Source organism: Poeciliopsis prolifica, unplaced genomic scaffold, assembly GCF_027474105.1.
Source record: "Poeciliopsis prolifica strain line A6 unplaced genomic scaffold, Auburn_PproV2 SCAFFOLD025, whole genome shotgun sequence".
In the NCBI taxonomy this organism is placed as follows: domain Eukaryota; kingdom Metazoa; phylum Chordata; class Actinopteri; order Cyprinodontiformes; family Poeciliidae; genus Poeciliopsis; species Poeciliopsis prolifica.
In genome coordinates, this window is record NW_026562400.1 from 4,028,289 (window position 1) to 4,048,497 (window position 20,209).

Below are 20,209 nucleotides of genomic sequence, written 5' to 3' on the forward strand. Positions count from 1 at the left end.
CACAAAAACGCACAAAAACAACACCCCACCCTAGAGGGGAGATTTTAAAAATAACAGGAGAGGCTGCAGAAGTACAGATGATGGCAGCTACTTGAAACGGTTCCAGATTTACATTTACAACTCATGCACTTGTAAAGGTTAACAATATCTATATTACCAGAAGGAAATAAAGGGTAAAAGTGTGTGCCTCTGATTAGAAGCTGTTCCCTCAAACATGAGCGATTCCTTCATCTTTATGTTCGTTTCTGTTCTGCGGCAGCCGAGTCATTCCCGCCGAGTCCCTCGACACTTACTGTAACTTAATCATCGGCGCTGAATTTCAGCCTGCCGACGGAACGCTGAAGGTCAGCGTTTGCATGTGGAGAAACGTGGAACCCACTCAGTTTCTCGCCTGTGCCTGTGTGTCAACAGGCAACATGCTGCCCGTGTTCTGCGTGGTCGAGCACTACGAGAACCCCATGGACTTCGACAGCAAGGAGGAACATGCCGAGTTCGTCCTGGTGCGCAAGGACATGCTCTTCAACCAGCTCATCGAGATGGCCCTGCTGTCGCTGGGCTACTCTCACAGCTCCGCAGCTCAGGCCAAAGGTAACCGCCGAGGTCACTCCGTCACCCTGACATGCTCTACTGTACGCTCACACACACTGTGTGGCCATTACAACCTAGCTGCAGCAAATGTGAAGCTGAAATGCTGCAAAAAATGCTAAATCTCACAAAATCTGGTTTCTAGTGCAAACACTTAATCGTGACTAATTGATTAATGAAATAATCGTCAACTGATTTAGTAATTTATTAATCATTAAAAATGGCTATTTGCTGAAAGAACAACCTATTGAGGGCAGTAATTAAGACAAAACTGTACAAATACACATACTTTGCATTTAAGATTAAAAATCAACCTTGTCTGTAAATATGTTCTACCCAGAACTCAAGTGGCAATTTTAGCTTCACCTGCTACAAATTCTGTAAGAAACCTATAAAGCGCCTTTTGCTGTACATTTACGAATCTGAAAAATAAACAAGAGATTATCTGTATTGATGTAAAGTCAAACAAAAAGGGCTGTCCACATGTTGATATGAGAAATATTTATTTTGCCGTAGATGCATCCTTGGCTACAAATGGTCAAATTCATTATTTAATGCTATTTTTCTGCATTTTAGATAATAAAAAGTTTGTTTTCTTATTGAAAAAAGTAATTGAATTAGTTGTTTTTAATGTTTTTCAAATATTGTGTAAAAAAGGCTTAAGTGGTTAAATAAAAAGTTAGCAAAATTTCCCATTTTTATCTGATTAAGCTATTAATTGTCAAATAATTGATATAAGACTCAATTTCTAATGTAATTGTTAGTAGGAGCCTTACCTGTAATAAAACAACACTAACTTACAAGTGACTTTTAATCAAGATACATGCGTTTCTTTTAATATTGATGAAAATATTAGTTATAAGTAAAATTATCCATCAGTGGAACTTATACTTTTTCATGAATATTTAGGAATTAATGACTTAAAACAATCTTCTAAGTTACTTGTAAGTTAGATTTGTCCCGTTTCAAATGTATTAATATATTGGCACTAGGAACTAGACATAAGCATTTGGGGAGATTTTGTGTTTTTGCGGTTTTGCTCATCTTGATTCCAGATAGGAGATGCTAAAGTCTGCATGGGTCAGGCGCACTACCTGTTTTTACATACATGCTTGCTCTGCATGCAGTGCGTATATTTATACACACAAACAGCGAGTGTAGGTGGTGAAGGCAGGTGGAGGAAAGGGTCCACTAATTGCACTGGAGCACATGCAGGCCGAGGCTGGCTGCTTCAAGGTGCCTCTTTGCATGCTCTTTTATTATAGCCTGTCCATCTCACACACACACTCACACACATCCTTATCCAGCTCTCCCGCGCGCCTTCCTCCTCTTCGCGTCCTGCTGTGTGGGCTGCTGCAGGTTTGAAGACGGCGTCAAGAGAAATTCGCACATGCTTGTTGTGATTTCACTCATAAAAAAAGAGGAGTTGAGAGTGATTATGGCACCAAGCTGCTTCTTGGGTTCCTACACATGGTGCTATTCGCACTTTTCACACGTGTTACTGTTTTTTAAATTAGCTCAGATGCTTAGATGCGCTCGCTCTCTTGTCCACATCTGTTGTTCACCCACGTTGGTGTGTCTGTGATCCACTCAGGTATGATTCAGGTGGGGAAGTGGAACCCCGTCCCGCTGTCGTACGTGACAGACGCGCCGGACGCCACAGTGGCCGACATGCTGCAGGACGTCTACCACGTGGTCACGCTTAAGATCCAGCTGCACAGGTAAGATCCTGGCTCTGCTTATTATTATTATTATCTTCACACATCCTCACCGACACCTGCAGAATACATTAATCTCATGTGAGGGTTTATCGTAGAGTCGCATTAATCCCTGATTGCAGCGTTAACACAATGAGCACGTAGCATTTTCTCCTTGGCAGGTGCCAATCTGTTGGTTTCTTACCCAGAATAGCATTATTAGTCACAGGAACAGCCGCCTGACCTCTCCCAGGAAACAGGAACAGATATCAGAGGAAAACCTCCACACCTTGTGGGTGCCAAAAACACACACTTTTTTATAGTTAGTCACTTAGTCTCTGGTAAGAGACGGAAACACAAGAGAGCGAATGCATCATCCAAGACTCTGTTCACAGTTTAGCTTAAAGCGATCGAGTGGATTGAGCGCCACTGGCTGATCTAAATTTAACTGATACGTGCTGTTAACTGATTAGCGTTTTGTAAATGGGTGAAGGAAGATAAAATATAATATAATGATAAAGCTGCAAGTATTGAATCAAGCGCTTCAAATAAAAGGAGATTCCAGCAGATTAATCCAAACGTTTTTATGTTTGTTTCTTTTTTGAACCAGAAATAGCTACAAAAATCCCCAAATGTTAAATGTTTCTTTTGAATTCAGACCACAAACATTTATTTGATTTTAAGGTTTTATGCATGAAGTCATCTATTATGTACTTTGAAGATTGAAATTTCAACCCTAGATCGGGAATATAACACTTTTAACTCCCTATTGTTGCTTTTGGTTACAATCTTCCGTTCACACTGACAAATGCTCAAACATTCACACACCTGTAAAGTATGAAAAAGTATGCATCCAAAAAATACTTAAGATAAGGAAGTATTTATTAAAAAATAAGAAAATATTCATAGAATAAGTTATTTTATGCTACTTCCTTAATAGTGACATCCAGGTTCTGCCAATCAAATGCATTGTTTATGTGCAATCAGGAATTTTGGCAGTTTACATACAGCATGTGTTAACAGTGCCAAGAAAGAAAAACAACAGCAAGAACCTCACAGAACCAATTCCTCTTTCTCATCAATCTGAAAAGTTTTACTGGGTCATTTTATAGAAATAAAAGATAGGAAAACATTGGGGAGAGTGGACAAGAAAAGCATCCCAAGGTCAGATCCTGAAATCCTGAAAAAAAAAAATAAATAGAAAATTGCAAAAATGTAGAGATGTTTCCTCTTAAGGCACAGCACAATTTCTGGAGAAAACTAAACAAAATTAATCTGGAAAGCCTAAAAATGGATATCTGGTCACTTTGCACTCTTTAAGTTGACCATGAACTTCTTGGTGTACCAAATTATTCTGTGTCAAATGTGAAGCCATCTGTCTGCCAGACGGTCCAAACTGGGACGTCAACAGGATAGTGATCCAGTTGTATTGGCCCAGTCAAAGTTTAGACATCATGACTGAAATTCTGTGGTTTGCGAGAACCAATTAAATGAATAAATTGAGGGTGTTTTTACACCAGATAGACTTGGTTCGATTAGGGACCAAAATTACAGCATTTTTTGCATTTTCGGTTGGTTTGGTTTACTTTCACTGTGCACTGTCAAACGATCCAAAACTTTTGAAAAACCTGCTCCCCTCCTCGCCTGTGGTGGCGCTATACCGAGAACACAAAAACCTCAGAAAAAGACACTGAGCGCAACTTCCTTCTTCTCAAAATGTAAACAAAAATGAATTGGAGTCAGATTTTAACAGTTGTATGATTTATGTTTTGTCTTTGGCAAAAGATCATAAGCCATTTCCTCCACTAGCGTTAGGCTCTCAGATTTGATTAGATTGTATTTACCCAGAATTCTGCATTATAGTTCACTTCCTTCTTTTAGATCGATTCCTGATCCATTTTCATTCGTATTCGTCACTGTAATCGAACCAAGGCTTCGGTTATGAAGTCTTGGTTCACCTTTTTGGTCCGTTTCAGAGTTCGATTGCGCGCTCACATTTCCCCAAACAAACTGGACTTTCTAGGCAAATGAACTAAAGTTTGATTAAAGTGGATTAACAGAGCTGGTGTGAATACACCCTAAAATAAGGTCATACGGAGATGTTGCAGATTTCATAAACAGTAATGTAAAGCAGAGATACAAATATCCAGAAGATAATTACTGAACATTTTTGCACCATGTGGTTATTCTACAAACTTTTTCAAATATCGGTTGAACAAAATTAAGTTTTATACATCTGAGGTTGTAGTCCAGCCAACTTGAGGGACCAGTTAGAACCAGAACATAAAACCTGAAACCTAAACAATGCTGTAGAGAAGAAGAAAAAACAATCAGCTCAAGCCTTAGCTTGAACGCTGTTAACTGTCTTCTCATCAGATTGGATGCTAAATTCTCCTCTGTAGGTGTGAGAGCCTTTGTTGTATTATTACACAGCAAGCACACACACGTTTATATTTTTGGACCTAAACGGGCTCGCTTGTGCTCGTGGACACAATGGTGTGCGCGCGCAAACAGTCAGCTGGCGCTGATGTGGAGGCTCGTGCCAGCTGCACGCTAACCTAGTGTTCTGCAACTCTCTGGAGAGCTGTTCCTGCTCTGCCTCTTCCCCTTCTGTCTCCCCCGCCTCACCCGCCCTCCGCCGCCTCCCACCTTCTCCAGCCGAGCACTCACACATGCACTGACTGATGCGAGCACGTCCACCAGCCAGAATACAGAAGGTTGTGTTTATTTCCGGCCTGCCAGCCTCTGAATGCATGGATAGCTGTCTTTCCCTGCTCCCACCTCCCGCTTTGCTCACTCTTTCCCTCCTCTTGTTCACTTCCATCTCCCCAGAGGCTCTCTAGCTGCTAGAGCAGTCTAAGGTGTTCTGGAAAATCCATTGTCGGCTTGATGGAGTGCGTGCACGTGCAACACTGTGTTTTCTCTCCAGCAGATGTTGGCCTCGGCTGCTGCACGCATCCTTGTCTTTTTCATTCTCCAGAACATTTCCAACAGTCTAAATGACTGAGTTTCCTCCAAATATTCTCTCCTATTTTTGTGGATTTATCACATCTTTTTTTTTTTTTTTTTGCTAATTTTAGTGTCAAACATACATCTTGCACATCCAGACTTGGTGAAACCACTGGAGCCCAGATCAGTTGCCCACACCCTCCATCTAAATATGTTTCTCATCTTTAAAACCCAGCAGTGTTTTTCCAGGTAGAGATGAATGTCTGCAGCTGATGACTCTTCCAACTAAATTCAACATCAGTCTGTTATTCCTATAACCATATTGTTGTGCTGAATATTTTCAGTAATATTGCGTTCAGACTGCAGAAATCTACCCAGTTAGACCTTAAATTGTCTCTGTGAATACAACAAGCCAGGAAGGTACGAGTAACACAGAATAATAGTCGCCACATGCAGCTGATGTATAATTCATGCATCAATCCAGCAGATGTGTTGTATAAAGTAATTAACTAATCAGAACAATCAGGAGAGAGAGAAAGAGGGAGAGAGGGAGAATATGAAAGAGAGAGGAGAAAGGCAGAGAGAAAGAGAGAGAGAAAGAGACAGAGCAATCTCCAGATGCATCTGCTTGATGCGCCAAATGAAATCTGTCTGTCTTGGAGGGACGCTTGCAGCAGGAAAAACGAGCAGAGGCCCGTGTGTTCGGCTCTCTCTTCTCTCTGGTTTCCTCTCAGCTCTGCCTTTCTGATGTGTCTTCAGTTGAACAGCACATGGACTTCAAACGGGATTGGACTAACTGAAACAGATTTCACGTATTTGTTTTCTGGGGAAATTATTTAATGTTTGTGACTGGATTTTTCAGTCCTAGAATTTGTACTACAGATACCAAATTTGATTTCTCCTTATCCAATTGTAAGAATTAAACGTATATTTTTCTCGTCTTCTTGTCCTAAGCACCATTATTCATTCATATTACGAGCAGAGGTGATGTCACACTGTGTGTATGAAGGAGCAGCTGCTTTAACACAGAGTTTTACTATTTCAAAAATTATTATTGGTTTAACATTTTAAACTGTGTTTAGCCTTACTGAGGTTAGAGTTACCAGAACAGCTGTGTTTGTATTCCCTAGAGAATATTCTTAATTCTGAGAACAGACTGCAAACATTTCCAAATCCAGTACATTTTATGACAGATTATGAGCAAAAGCTGAGAAGAACAATGTGTTATGTTAAACCTTCCTGTTATCTGTTTTAAGTCTCAATTTTTTCTGCTCTTTTGTAGACTCAATGAAGCCACTTGCATTTCTTTGGTACATCAGATTTCATTTTTAAGCATTTTACTAATACTGAAAGTAGTTAATTCACTCTTCTTCCGTCAGTAACAGTGTCCACACTGCAGAGGGTTATTCTGTGCTTTAAGATGTACTTACTGATCTGAATAATATTGGATTTGAACATTTTGGAGCAGCTGATCAATCGTCTAGTTATAGTAATGATCCAATTGTTAGATCCATATTTAACAATTAAACACCTAAATTCTTTCCAACCAAATTCAGCAATACGACGTGTCAGGCCTGCATCATTCCTATCCAGTTGCTTTACTTTACTAATGGAAACTCACATCTTTACAGGACGTAGATCAGTTGATGTCAGAACAGCAAGCAGCATCTTTCAGGATCGTAATAATCGATCAAGTCTTGCATTTCAAGCAGTCTGTTGTATAATGGAAATAATTGAGCAGATCTTTAATAATTGTTTGACAGTGTATTATAAATTATGTTTCTTTTCTTTCATGTTATCCAGTATTGATCTGGTTTATAATCTAGAAACCTCAGATGTTTAATACCTCAGATGTTTATTCTGAAATTTTTTCTCACTGATTTCACATTTCTATTAAAACCCAAATAGTCCCGTATTTTGCTTCTGAAAAGAATGCAGTCTCAATTAATTAATTAGTCTGATTTTTGACCTGCAGTGCAACAACAATTATTTAAATATAAAAACCATAATACAACTGAAAAATAGTTTGTTTGTTTTTTTAATGTAAAAATCTTTGAAAACTTTGATCTTAAAAAGTAAACTGCTTCTTCTTACCTTCCGCTACAAAGTCCATTCAAAAACTAAACGAGCATTTTTATGAAATCACAGTTTAGGTTTTATAATTTTTTTTTCATCAGGGGCTCTTTTGTTGATGATGTCTCCCACCTTGGTGCTCTGCTCAAAGTCTACAATTGTGTTTTCCTAATAGTCAGTATTAATAATCAAAATTCAACATATTGTTTTCTACTTTTTCCATCCTAAGCACCAATAGTTGTTAATATTAGAAAGAGAACTGGCATCACACTGTGTGTATGACTGAGCAGTCACTTTAAAGCATTATCTGCATTCTTTGTTTTACTATTGTAAAACCAAGTCAAAATTATTATTTATTTGACATTTTAAACTTGTACTACAGTTTTGTTTCCCTAATAATCAAAATTTTGGAAAATTTAAGCGATTTAAAGTGCAAACTAAGTAAATTCAGCTTTTTTCAACTGATTTGAGCTTCTCAGGGACTAAATCTGCAAATAAATTAATATTTTTCAGGGATTTTTTAAAGCTTTTTTTCATTATCCTCTTTCTCTACCCCTTGTCCTTCTCCATCCCTTTCTCCTCCCCTCTCCTCTCCCTACACCCTCCGTCTCCTGTGTGTTTTTTGTTTCTTAACAGTTGTCCTAAGCTGGAGGACCTGCCGCCCGAGCAATGGAGCCACTCTACAGTAAGAAACGCCCTCAAGGAGTTACTCAAAGACATGAATCAGAGCTCTCTGGCTAAAGAATGCCCTTTATCACAGGTGCTGAAGCCCAATCCGCTTATTCAAAATTCCCCCCACCCTCCAAAAAAAGAGCAAAAGAAAGCAGAAAAATATCTCAGCCTCACCCACCTCCCCTCCTTCCGCTACCATACCACACAACAAAACAAACACCCCTATCTCCATCACCTCCGTCTCTTATCTTTCACTTATCAAATGCCCTGAGTTTGATCCACTGGGAAAGAGAATTGGCATAGAAAATCCAAATCAATGGCCATTGTCGTCTGAATATTTTTTCTCCCATTTTTGCCGCCTACTAAACACACACACACACACACACACACACACACACACACACACACACACACACACACACACACACACACACACACACACACACACACACACACACACACACACACACACAAAGAGACGTGCGTGCAGCGGCAGCCAAAAAACCAGAGGTGTTATTGAACATATGGTTATTGTTAGATAAACACTGGACCAATCCCAGAACGATTCGGATTGTTTTTTTTTTCGTTTTTGCTCTTTTTTTAATTTAGTCTTTTTAGTTCATTTCGTATCGCTGCACTGGCTGGAGAATTACACATTCACATGTTAGGTGTTACGCTGCGTGCCGAGAGGTTCAATACAGCCGCTTGCACTGATATTGTATTAAAAGGCAATACAGTCGGTATATCATGGAGGCAGTGAATGGAAAGAAAAGGCTGCATATCTCAGAGTCTGCGTGTGTGTGTGTGTGTGTGTGTGTGTGTGTGTTAGCTACTGTTCAGCTGGGCTTGTGTGTGTTTTCCTGGATTTGTTGGTGAAATATTCAGACTATATCTGCGTTCTTTGAGGTTTTTAGCGAGCAGTCAGCTCTCCTCCCAGTCCACCGGATGGTCACCTGGAGACCCGTGTTTGTGCCATGCTTATGCGCAAGAAGCTGCTTTCGGTGGATGTGTGCGTGTGCGTGGGTGTGTGTGTGTGTTTAGCTGGGCATGATGATGTAAAGAGTCCCTGGGTGGCGTTCAGGCGGAGCCCAGCCCGGTCTGGTAATCACCCTGTTTACGGTCCATATGTGAAGACGGCTCAGAGGAGAGCGCACACTAGCTCCGAGGATTTAACACACAAAGCACATGCAGTCTGTCTCAGACACAAATTTGCAAGACTGACACACACACAAGTTTCAGATTAAATTATCAGATCGCTTTTTTTTTTCTTCTTTCAAGCCAATGTCTTTCTTTCCCACTTACCAGTTTAAATGCTATAAATCAGCCCTAAATGCTCTGTTATGTAAAACCGAAGCCATCAGATATATATACACAACAGCAATGAGCTTACACAAGCTTATCCTGTAGATTTTTCTACATTTTGCTACAGAAACACAATTCTAGGAGTTTTATTGGGATTTTAATGTGACAGAAGAGCATCCTAGTGAAGGAACATGATTTATTTCTGGACTCTCTTGAGCTGCAGGTTTTTTCCTCCATTTCTCTGCCAGCTCTGTCCATCTAGAAGCTTAAATTTACATTCGTTCTACTTCGCCAGATACCTCAAGCGTCTGTAAACAGCAATTTACAAATCTTGACACAGTCATTGTCAATTAGATTTAGGTCTGGATTTTGACTGGCCTCTTTTTAACTCAGACATAGCTCTGCCCAAACCGTCCTTTGGAAGGTGAGCCTGCATTTGCTGCCTCTTTTGTTCAAATTCCCCTTCAAATTTGACCTTTCCCAACTGAAAGAAAGCATCTTTACCACATAATACTGAGCCTTATGGTGGAAATATGTGTTTATACTAATGTAAAGGCCAACTTTACCAAACATAGCATCTTGTAAAGAAGCCGATCATTTAAATTTTTCTCTCTTTTCCTTTTGTTTGCTGTTCCTCTGGCTCATGACTTTTCACAAACTTCAAACAGGACGTCTTTGACAAAAAGTTATCCCGTCAACAGATTCATATTTGTGGCTCTCCAGTTTCTTGCCATGGGTTTCTTAACCTCTTCTTCTATTAATTGCCTTCCTTATCCTGTTTTTCACTTAGACAGCAAAGTTTTGGGTAGGTTGGAGGCTTAGTTCTTTCCATTTTCAGATGATGTGTTGAGCAAAGCCATGGGAGATGTTCAAAGTTTAGATTATTGTTTAATAACACACCCTGTGTCCGTCAGTCATCATGATGCTGATAGAATAGAATAGAATAAAATAAGGTAAATTCAAGTTTACCATCAGCAAAGTGACAGGCAGATTTGAAGTATATTCAGATTTTAAAAAATGTACAACTAAGTAGAATTTTTTTTTAAAAAATGTGCAAAACATTCATGCATATTTGTGCACAAAAAAACTAAGTATTTACAGCAAATAGAAAACTGTGCAAATACCAGCAAAGATTGAAACACATATTCAGTTTTTTGGGAGCATTGATGGTTAAGGATGTTCTGTTATGCACCTTTGTACATCGAGGATGCAGCAATATGTCACTGTAGAAGTTTCCGGTTCAGCAGCAGCTTCATGCATGGGATGGGAGACATTGTCAGCTGCACTGGGCTGAGAGGGCATCCTACAACATAGGTGGTGTTATGATGAAACATGGACTTTTTGGGGCTTTATATCCTGTTATGATGCCATTCCCTCCTCTGAAATTCATGCATGTTTGCGAAGTCCTTGAATCTCTCTTTGTAGCCATTTGGGTGTCTTAACATTTGCTCAAAACTCCACCTTGGAGCACCTCTACCCTTCTCCTCTCCCCCTTCGCTCCTCCAGACTAGTGGCAGCAGCAGCAGTAATTAGAAAACACCTGGTAGAACTGTGCGTCTGCTAAGCTCATGATAGGAATTATTTCTCAGTCCAATGCTGCTAAGAACAGCATAAAGGAGAAGGATTGTTTTTACTATGTGCTGAAGGGGGAGTGCGAGAAAAGGTAGGAGCTTCTTAAAGAGACAGAGGGCTATTTCAAGGCATCAGATTGGGCTATATGCACAGTAAAATATCTATTAAGTTGTTTTTGAAACATACAGTGTTTTTATAGCAAGTTTCTCAGTTGTGCAATAAAATGGAAAATACATGATACCCTTCGTTTAATGTGGAGCTTATCTAACTGCTTCCTCTTAGCTGTAGATAAGCTGCAGCGCCAACATACCAGACCACAGAAGATGGCTGATGCCACCGCAGAGTCAAAAACCACCTCAAAAGACATCAACTAATGGTGTCCAAGAAACCCTTTAGACCGGGATGTCAACATCCAGTCCTCGAGGGCCGTTGTCCTGCAACTTTTAGATGTGCCTCTGCTGCACCTCACCTGAATAGAATGATTAGGTCATTAGCAAGGCTCTGGAGAACTGATCTACACAAGGAGGAGGTAATTAAGCCATTTCATTCCTGTGTTTTGTACCTGGGCACATCGAAAAACTGCAGGACAGTGGCCCTCGAGGACTGGAGTTTCACAGCCCTGCCTTAGACCTTTGATTGGTTGTATTTATAATATGTTTGGATTCTGTTTGCTAATTCAGTGGCGTTTGATGGAAGTTGGTTGATTTTATTGAGGCAACAATACTTTCTGGAAATTTATTTTGCAAACCACTCTATCAATTTGAAATTTCTGGCTTCAGTTTGTTAGAACATATCCTGATGATCCAATTGTATCTAAGAGACGGCTGCTATGACGGCGTTTGACATCTGTTACTCTGTGGGGGCCGCATGTGTCCTGCAACCCCCACCCAGCCGTTTGCTCCACGATAAACACTCTCCCCGGCTCCCAAGCCCCTCCCTGCAAGGTTTCAACCAAAGCGAGCGAAAGCTGTGGGAGGAGAAAGGGGCGTAGTGGGAGTGAACGGAAGACCGGGACCTTTTTTAGGATTAGTGTTTCCCTGATATTCTGCTGTGTAATCCCAAGGCAAAAGGCGAGGTTAACAGATGACAGGATGGCTGCGAGTGAGTGAGCAAGGCCACCTCTGAACAGCTCTCAGAGGAGACGGAGGAGAAGAAAACGCTTTATTATTGTTGTTGTTGCGTGAAATTCTTCTTTCGTGTTCTTCGATGTCAAATCTTTAATTTCACTCTTTGTGTGTTTGGATGTGACTTTCACTGACTCCGACCCACAGCGGCTCTTAAACATTAACGGGTAATGACTCGATGAAGCTTCTGCAAAATTAAACTTCTCATTGACTAATCAGCATTTAGGACGGCAATTAATTATTATTTTAGTTAATTCCGACAATTAATCGATTAATCGGATAACAATAATTGACACTCTACAGATTTTTTAATTCAAGCCTTTTTTGTGAAATATTAAAGTCATGTTAAAACCAAACAATTCAATTCCTTTGTTAAATATTAAATCAAGCATTTCAAACATTTAATCTCTTTAGTGATCATTTGTAGCAAAGGACGCATCTGCAGCTAAAATAACAATAAAACGTGAAAAACGCCTGACTTAACACCAGTACAGTATAGGACCCATATATTGATTATTTTTTGGACTAACTGATTAATAACTGGGCCGTAAAAGTTGCTTAATAAGAGATTTTTTAACAGAATTTGAATCAGGTGATGTTAAAACTATACCGCGTGAAGGATTTTGGGTAGAACAGGCAAATAATTGTTATATTTTTTTACTACATTTTTGGCTCAATTCATGCTTTGAGTGTGTTGTTTTTTGACTTTGTATACTCCAGTTTACAATAAATCAATTACAAAATTAGTTGACGATTATTTCAATATTTGATTCAAAACAATTAATCGTTTCAGTCGTACTCTTCATTAATGACAAACTGATGTTTTAAAGCAGATTTGGCAAAATCTGGTCTTCAAGAACTACCATTCATTTCTCATCTTAAATGCAGAATATACATGTACAGTTCATGGCTTACTTGCTACTTTTTGAGACTATGCTACAGTTAACGATTAATTGATTACCAAATTGGTTGACAATTATTTAAAAACTCATGATTAATCTGACTAATCGTTTCAGCCCTAGATGCTCCAAGCTTAGAAACCCCATACCCTCTCTTGGTTTGCAGAAACTATGGCAACAAAGAGAATTTCCCCCCATCCACCCTCTCACTAAGCTGCCCCTGATGCACCAGCTGCTGCGTCGTGTAGCAGCGAAGTCATCAAAATGCCATCTTTGCGAGGCCTTCGCCACCTCGGCTGCCACAGGCGCAACCTGGCTGCCAGTGCGTGGCGTCTCTGTGTGTCTGTGGCGGTGGCTGAGGGGAGGAGTCATCCCAGTTGAGATGACTATGTGCCATAATTGAGCTCTGTTAGATGTTGGCGAGCGGCGAGGCGCAGTGTCACAAAAAGGATTCGTTTTTTCCCAACCAATTCAGGCAACCTGCGCAGTCGTGTGTGTGTGTGTTTGTGTACAGTACTTGGTTGCTGCACTGCGATCCCCTTACACACACACACTTCTCTCTCTCTTCCTGTCTCCTATGTCGTGGAGTGGAGTAGATGTTGGGGACCGATAGTAGCCCAGTGCCACTTCCTGGTCTTGCCGATAAGCGCTCTGTGCTGCAGATGGCTATCATTTAAAGGGTCCACACACACACATGCAGGCACAGAGGCAGAGTTACTACCTGTTGACACACCGAAGCTCAGCCCTCCCGCTGGCTCCACAGTGGAAGCAGAGGCGCTGGTTATCTGCTTGATTTCACTTAGTGCGTCTGCATGTGTGTGTGACAGAGCAGTGGGGGGACGCAGAATAGGTATGTGTGTATGTGTATGTGTGTGTTGTTTCTCCTCACATACAGGCTGGGCCCCCTGTGAGAGGTAGAGTGATGTATTGAGGGAGAGGGCTGATTAATGAGGAGCGTTTATTAGAACATCTGTGTCAAAGATGGCGGAGGAAAAGGGAGCAAGAGAAAGAGAGAGAGAGATCTGCAGGCCTCTTATTTGTTGCCTGGAGCCGCCTTAGCCCAGATATACTGTAAATAAAATATGGCAGGCTAGAGGAGAGGAGTTCATTATCCCAATCCCCCCCCGAACTAAAAGGAGAACTGTATTCACTTTAAATTTAGCCTTTTCAGGTGGATCTTTGGGCTGCTAGAACCAGGTTAAACTGGATTGTATGGTTCACTGCCAGGTACGCCATTTATCATCCAGAATATTCCCATTTCTACCCCCTCGAGCTAAAACACACGGCAGGAAACCAGGCCGGCTTCACCGCATCCGAAGGAATCGACCACAAAACGTTGAACTACTATTTATTCTTTGCTAATAACAATATTACATAAACTCTAAAGAAGGAAGTGCTTCATACATAAATGTATGACCCATTAAAAAGCTAATTCTGACTTCCTAACCCCAACCTGAACTCCATCAGGGTTGTTTTATTGAATGAAGCCTTTTCAATAAATCTATAAAGGACCGCTTTGTTATACTGTTGAAGTCCGACTGCAGACCTCTTTGGCCCCCCCCGCCTCCTCCCCTCTTGTTTTTCATCATGGCGGGATGATGCACCACAACATGCTTGGCACAGATTCACACCCAGCTGCAGTCGCCAATGTGACTCTGCTCAGCTGTCTTCATTTTTCCCAAAAAATATTAAGATAAAATCAGCTTCTGAAAGTGTGCGCACCATCCGTTGTACACAGGCATTTTGAACTATAGATTAGTTATGTTTTTATTTTCACTGTATTGTCAACCATTTTCTCAGCATTTCAATTATTTCCTCTGGTGACTTTCTGAGCTTCTTCTGAAGTTTTTGTTGTGTCGTTCCAGCTTTATAAAATTAATTAACTTTCAAGTGGGCTTCTATTAAAACACCATCAGTAATCAATATCCTACCTGCAACAGAGATATCCTATTTAATTTGAACATTAGAATAAGTATAATAAGTAAACCTATTTCGACCTCAGCTTACTACTGTTGAGCGTGAGAAGCGGCCATTTAGAAATGCGATGTTGGCTTTACAGAGGGTAGTTGGAGTTTTTCACAGTTTCCAAAAAGAAATCTGACTTTGGATAGATTTTTATGTCCGGGAAGTCAGAATTTCCCAGTTCTAGGTAAAACTGGAATGCAGCATAAAATTCAGCAGTCAGATAGTATTGACAGTAATGACACTTTAATTGCATTGCATAAGTAAGATCAAACAGGAATCTGTTTTAAACTGGTTTAAATATATATTTCTGGATATAAATTTGAATTGTTTGTCCTGAAAAGTGACTTGAGTTAATATTTGTGGTGTATTGGTTCCTTGTACATAAACTGAATTGAATTCAAAGGAAATTAAGTGTTGCAGTTCTCAGTATTCATGGTTAGATCCTTGTGATTCATTGTGGGAAGTTGCAGAGAATGTCTCTGGAATGTGAAAACTGTAACAGAACAACCTTTTGGGAGAAAGAAGCTAGCAGTGTCTTTACAGTGAAGGAGATGATGGAGAGAACAACTGGCGCTTTTTCTGCTGTCTTACGTTTTCCTTGAGACAATTTTAAGTTTCAGACTGCATTTTTGATACCATCTTATGTCTTACATAGTTCAACAACAATTTCCTGACAAACTAGATTAACCATGAGCAAGATAAAACTAAAGCATGTTATTAAAGACCTTTGGCAGACTGTTTGTATTAATTTGAAGTTAGGGGCAAAGTTTATATCATTTAAGAAACCATTATTGTTTTATCTATAACTTAATGGGAGAGCTCAGATCCTTTTAAAGTCGAGTTCTGTTGAGATGTAGGCTGATTAATATTTTACCTGCAGTAGATGGGACAAAATGAAATATCAACTGCAAAATAAAGTTTATACCTTTAAAAAGTCCTCGTGATTTATGTAGACGTTCATGGTGATTTATGCCAAATTTGGCGTTTCTCCACAATTAACACTGACCTTCCAAACAAGCCTTCAAAAGGGGAAAGAATGGAGAACCTGCTGGTTAAGGAAGGTGCCGAAAGTGGTCACAAGAACTGGTTCTTATCTCAGTTGCTTCTTATTCACACACTATAAGCAAGTTGTTTTGAAGGCATGAACCACGGTCTGGCAGAAGTTTGAGTTAAAATGCAGCAGAAAACCTCAACTAAATCATGTGTTTTGGTCAGACTTTACATTTTTCCCTGAGCAACAAACAGTCCAGCTGAGTCTGACTTGAAACAAAACCTCAACCTCATCCACACTGTTAAGTATGGTGGTGGATCTGAGCTGCTGTGGGCTTTTTCCCATGTGAAACGTGTCAGACAAATTAAGCATATTGTGCTTTATTTACTTTTGTAGCAAGAAAATACAGTTTGTTTTTCCAGCTGGATATAAAAAGTCATAAATACTTGTTCAGATAGTTTATAAAATATAATTAGATCTGAAGGTCTATTAACATGATAGAAAGCTTTTGTCTTCACTTTGCTCTAACTGTTTCTGCAGAGACTTACCAGTCCAAACCTCTTAACAGAACCTTACATGAAATAATCTGAAGTATCCCTTTAATACAAAAGGTCAGGAGTTCAGAGCTGCTCTGACCTTTTTGATGGCACAGCTGTTGGCTTTTTCCTCCCCGTTCTGCGCAGAGAAGCTGAAGCCAGAAAAGCAGAATTATGCTGAAACAGTTCATTTGTGCTCGTTCTGCCAGAAGGTTCCCCGCACAAAACCTCCGAGCGCATATATTATAGAAAACGATAAAGATGGCATACCTATAATTTGAAAACAGATGGTTCGGTTCTTTTGAATATTTATAACAATCAAAAACATTTTTTTCTGCATTCACCCGGAGGCTGGCGAGGTGTTAAAACGCTCGCTTTAATGAAACTGCATGGGGATTTAATAAATGTTGTTTTTTTTTGTTTGTCTCAGGTTGGAGGTAAATGTTGAAAGAGCAGAGAGTCAACTGTATAGGGAGAGTCAACGTCACAGAGCGACATGCTCACTGCGGACCCCAACGCTCTTGAAGTTTTTTGTCTCCAACAGATTGCACAAATAAAATTAAAAAGATTTGTATTCGCTTACATGAAACACCTCCACAGCTGTTGATGCTTAATACGTTACTATGTTCCTTTTGAAAGTAAATATTTTCTTGTTCTTGATGAGTAATACCCGAACTGCAAAAGACAAACTCTGTGGCATTTGATAAAAAAAATTAAAAGCAACAGATTAAACCTTGTTTGATGTAATTTCTTATTCGTTTGGAAGGAAAGAATCTTACACATCTGCATGTCTTACACTTTTATCCTCCCCTGTATTTTATTTGCTTTGACAAGCGACAGTGTTGCTGCATGTTCCACCAGCTCCAATATTATGTCTGTATTTTCCACAGTGAGAATCTAAAAGTCTCTCCCGCTCTCTCAATCAATCTCTCTCTTTCAGAGTATGATTTCCTCCATTGTGAACAGCACTTACTATGCAAATGTGTCGGCGGCAAAGTGTCAGGAATTTGGGCGCTGGTATAAACATTTCAAGAAGACAAAAGATATGATGGGTAAGCAAAACGGAGGGGCGCAAAGTATGGCGCTCACACTTTTGTCTCTTTGCACACACACACATGCACGCACACACGCAGTCTTTAACACACACTCGCACCAGTCATCATCACAATATGTCCCCTATCCACACGGCTCTTTGTCTTCCTGCTGTTGAACGCTGCACAGATACATTTTATCTTGTTATCTAATATTTCAAGGTCAAATTGACTTTCAACCATTGGAATAAGAAAGTACATCTTTTCTCAGCTCCATGGTTTTGTTTATTAGGATAGTAAAAATGATCGGGCCTCTGCAAGGTCAAAAAGCATGTAAATATAACCTTTGTTGTTGGTATTATTAAGCAAGAAATGGAAAATTTGTTTGTGGAAAATCTAAGTGTACCCTTTTGGACCGTGACCTCTATAAAAGCAGGAGTGTTTATTGTTTGCTGGTCTGGATGTGTGTTACCACAACGCCAAGTTAGGAAGAATAGCTTTAGAGAAGCTTCCCATCAATCCTGGAAGGCTTATGAAACTGTTCATAAACAATTCCAAGTCTATGATTCTACATCCATTAGTGCAAAACGTTTAAGACGTTTGCTAATCTTCATGGGAAAGCTTTTCCCAGAAAAACTCAACCTCACCTTCTGAAAAATGCTAAAAAAATAAAAAATACCAACAGCTTCATCCCAAACTCTTCAGGCCTCAGTTAGCATGGTGAATGTTAATGTTCATGTCAGGACAGTTACATTAATACAACAATACATCTGCATTTATAAGCTGCTTCAGGTTCTGTTTTCACACCGATAGTCCGATAGACTCGGTTCGATTGAGGACCAAAGTTGCAACATTTATTACATTTTCAGCTGATGCAATTCACTTTCACACTGCTTTGTGTAAAATGATTTAATCTAATTGAAAAACCTGCTCACCCCCTCGCCTATGGGGGCGCTGGACCAAGAACTACTGAGGGAAACGACATGAAAACCTCTGAAGAAAACACAGAGCACAACTTGCTTCTTCACAAAATGTAAATGTAGCGGTTATCGGATTTCTCTTTCGTCTTTGGTAAAAGATCAAGAGCTATTTTTCCCATTAGCACTAAACTTGCAAGTTTCTTTGATTGTATTTACCCAGAATGCCCTGCCATCTCAAGTTCGCTTACATCTGCACAGCATTCGAACCTTAGACATCTTGAAATGATGGAGTTGGCCATGAACCACAATATACCAAAATATTTTATATTCAAATGAGAAGCCATCTGTTGAACCAATGTAATGCAGAACCGTCATGTTGATCAAAATGACCTTAACTAAATTTTGCTAACCTTAACTAAGTGAAATGTGGAGGAGTGAGCTTGTTAACGGCACACAGGTAACTACTAGATTTTTTCCACAATCAGCTTTTCCATTTTGCTCCTCGTATTTTGTGAAGTTAATAACAGCATTTTGTAAACTTTATGTCGATTGCATTTTTAATTACCATATTTTCTGGAATAAAAGTCACACTTATATTCATAATTTGGCTGGTTCTGCGACTTATACATGTTTTTATTTTTGGACTGATGCATTACATATTAATTCATATTGATATGTTATGATTTTCTCAATTACTGCATCTCAAAATGAGCTATTATTACCACAACCAACAAACATTTCTGAATATTTTCTTTTTATGTTTTGTATAACTCTGTGAATAAAAGGCAGCAATGACTTTAACTGTCCACTACCTCATCCAGAATTAAATTAGATTTCTTATCTACCTTCCTTCCACTGCATTACTTTAAGTAATCTAAAAAATACCCTTTGACCTCCCAAGAAATGGGGGTCATATAATGCCAGTTCCACCAAAGATGGAGATAGTTATCAAATATATGTTTCTGTAGTTTTATTAAGCGGAGCAACTCTGTGCTGGGGAACCTGTAGGGCAGCAGGCAATGGTGAGATATTAGTTTTAGTAATCTGTTGAGCTGAATCTTTTATTTATTTATTTATTTTTTGTACCAGGACGCTATTCCTCACACTGATGACAGGCGAGATTCTTTATCAAAAATGTTTTCACATCCTGTATGCAAACGGTGTGCTGCGATCATATTTTATCTGATCCTTTTAAAGTGACAACGTACACTGGGTACATTATTTACTTCAGAGCTGCTGTTCTTGTGTATTCTCTTGCTTCACTCCCACACGTTTTCTGTCACACTTGTTTTCTATCCGGTTTTATGTTCCTCAGACGGGGAGCTGCTGCAGCTGCCAGTCTGGCCTTTTTGTAGTGATGCTGATGCTTTTTATTCCTGCGTAGCTGGAAGTGGGAGAGACAATCTGTAGAAAGCCTTAACCCCTGTGTTTCTCTCCTCACGCCTGCATGGCGTGGTGTGTGTGTGTGTGTCTGTGTGTATTCGCATGTGCAGGCATGCGCCAACCCTCCCAGCTGGAGGGATACCTGGGGACGTGTGTCCTCCGTGAGAGCCCGCGTGCCAATGCGCTTGGTAGGTTACAGCATGGGCACACACACACACACGCACACACACAAGCACTCTTGAAACACACACATTAACCAGCAGCTTTACTTTAACCCAACCACAATACCTTCAAGGTTAACTCTTGTTTTCCCAACGTTAACTGTAAATCTCCATTTCAAACTTTAATAGAAGATGCAGTCACCCACTCAATATTTGAGAAGCAGCATTTTATTCCTAAATGCATAAACTAAAATAGTTACCTTCTGACTTTCCTAACTAGAATTTTAATTAAAATCTTATTTCTGATTCTAAAAAGCAATTCATGCTAATTTAAAGTCATGCAAAAATT

The 20,209-nt window shown here is 39.7% G+C and overlaps 1 protein-coding gene across 4 annotated transcripts in view; it reads left to right on the forward strand.

The window, feature by feature from the left end:
- LOC129370880 (DNA-binding protein SATB1) overlaps positions 1–20,209 on the forward strand; it is a 79,736-nt gene that overhangs the window by 22,212 nt on the left and 37,315 nt on the right. For 3 of the 4 annotated variants that reach the window (XM_055047131.1, XM_055047133.1, XM_055047132.1), the window contains exons 3-7: positions 412–588; positions 2,180–2,306; positions 7,941–8,064; positions 17,306–17,417; positions 19,810–19,887. In XM_055047131.1, the coding sequence (XP_054903106.1) occupies positions 412–588; positions 2,180–2,306; positions 7,941–8,064; positions 17,306–17,417; positions 19,810–19,887 (618 nt within the window). The remainder of the gene's footprint in view (positions 1–411; positions 589–2,179; positions 2,307–7,940; positions 8,065–17,305; positions 17,418–19,809; positions 19,888–20,209) is intronic. The other variant, XM_055047135.1, reaches the window with a different exon arrangement.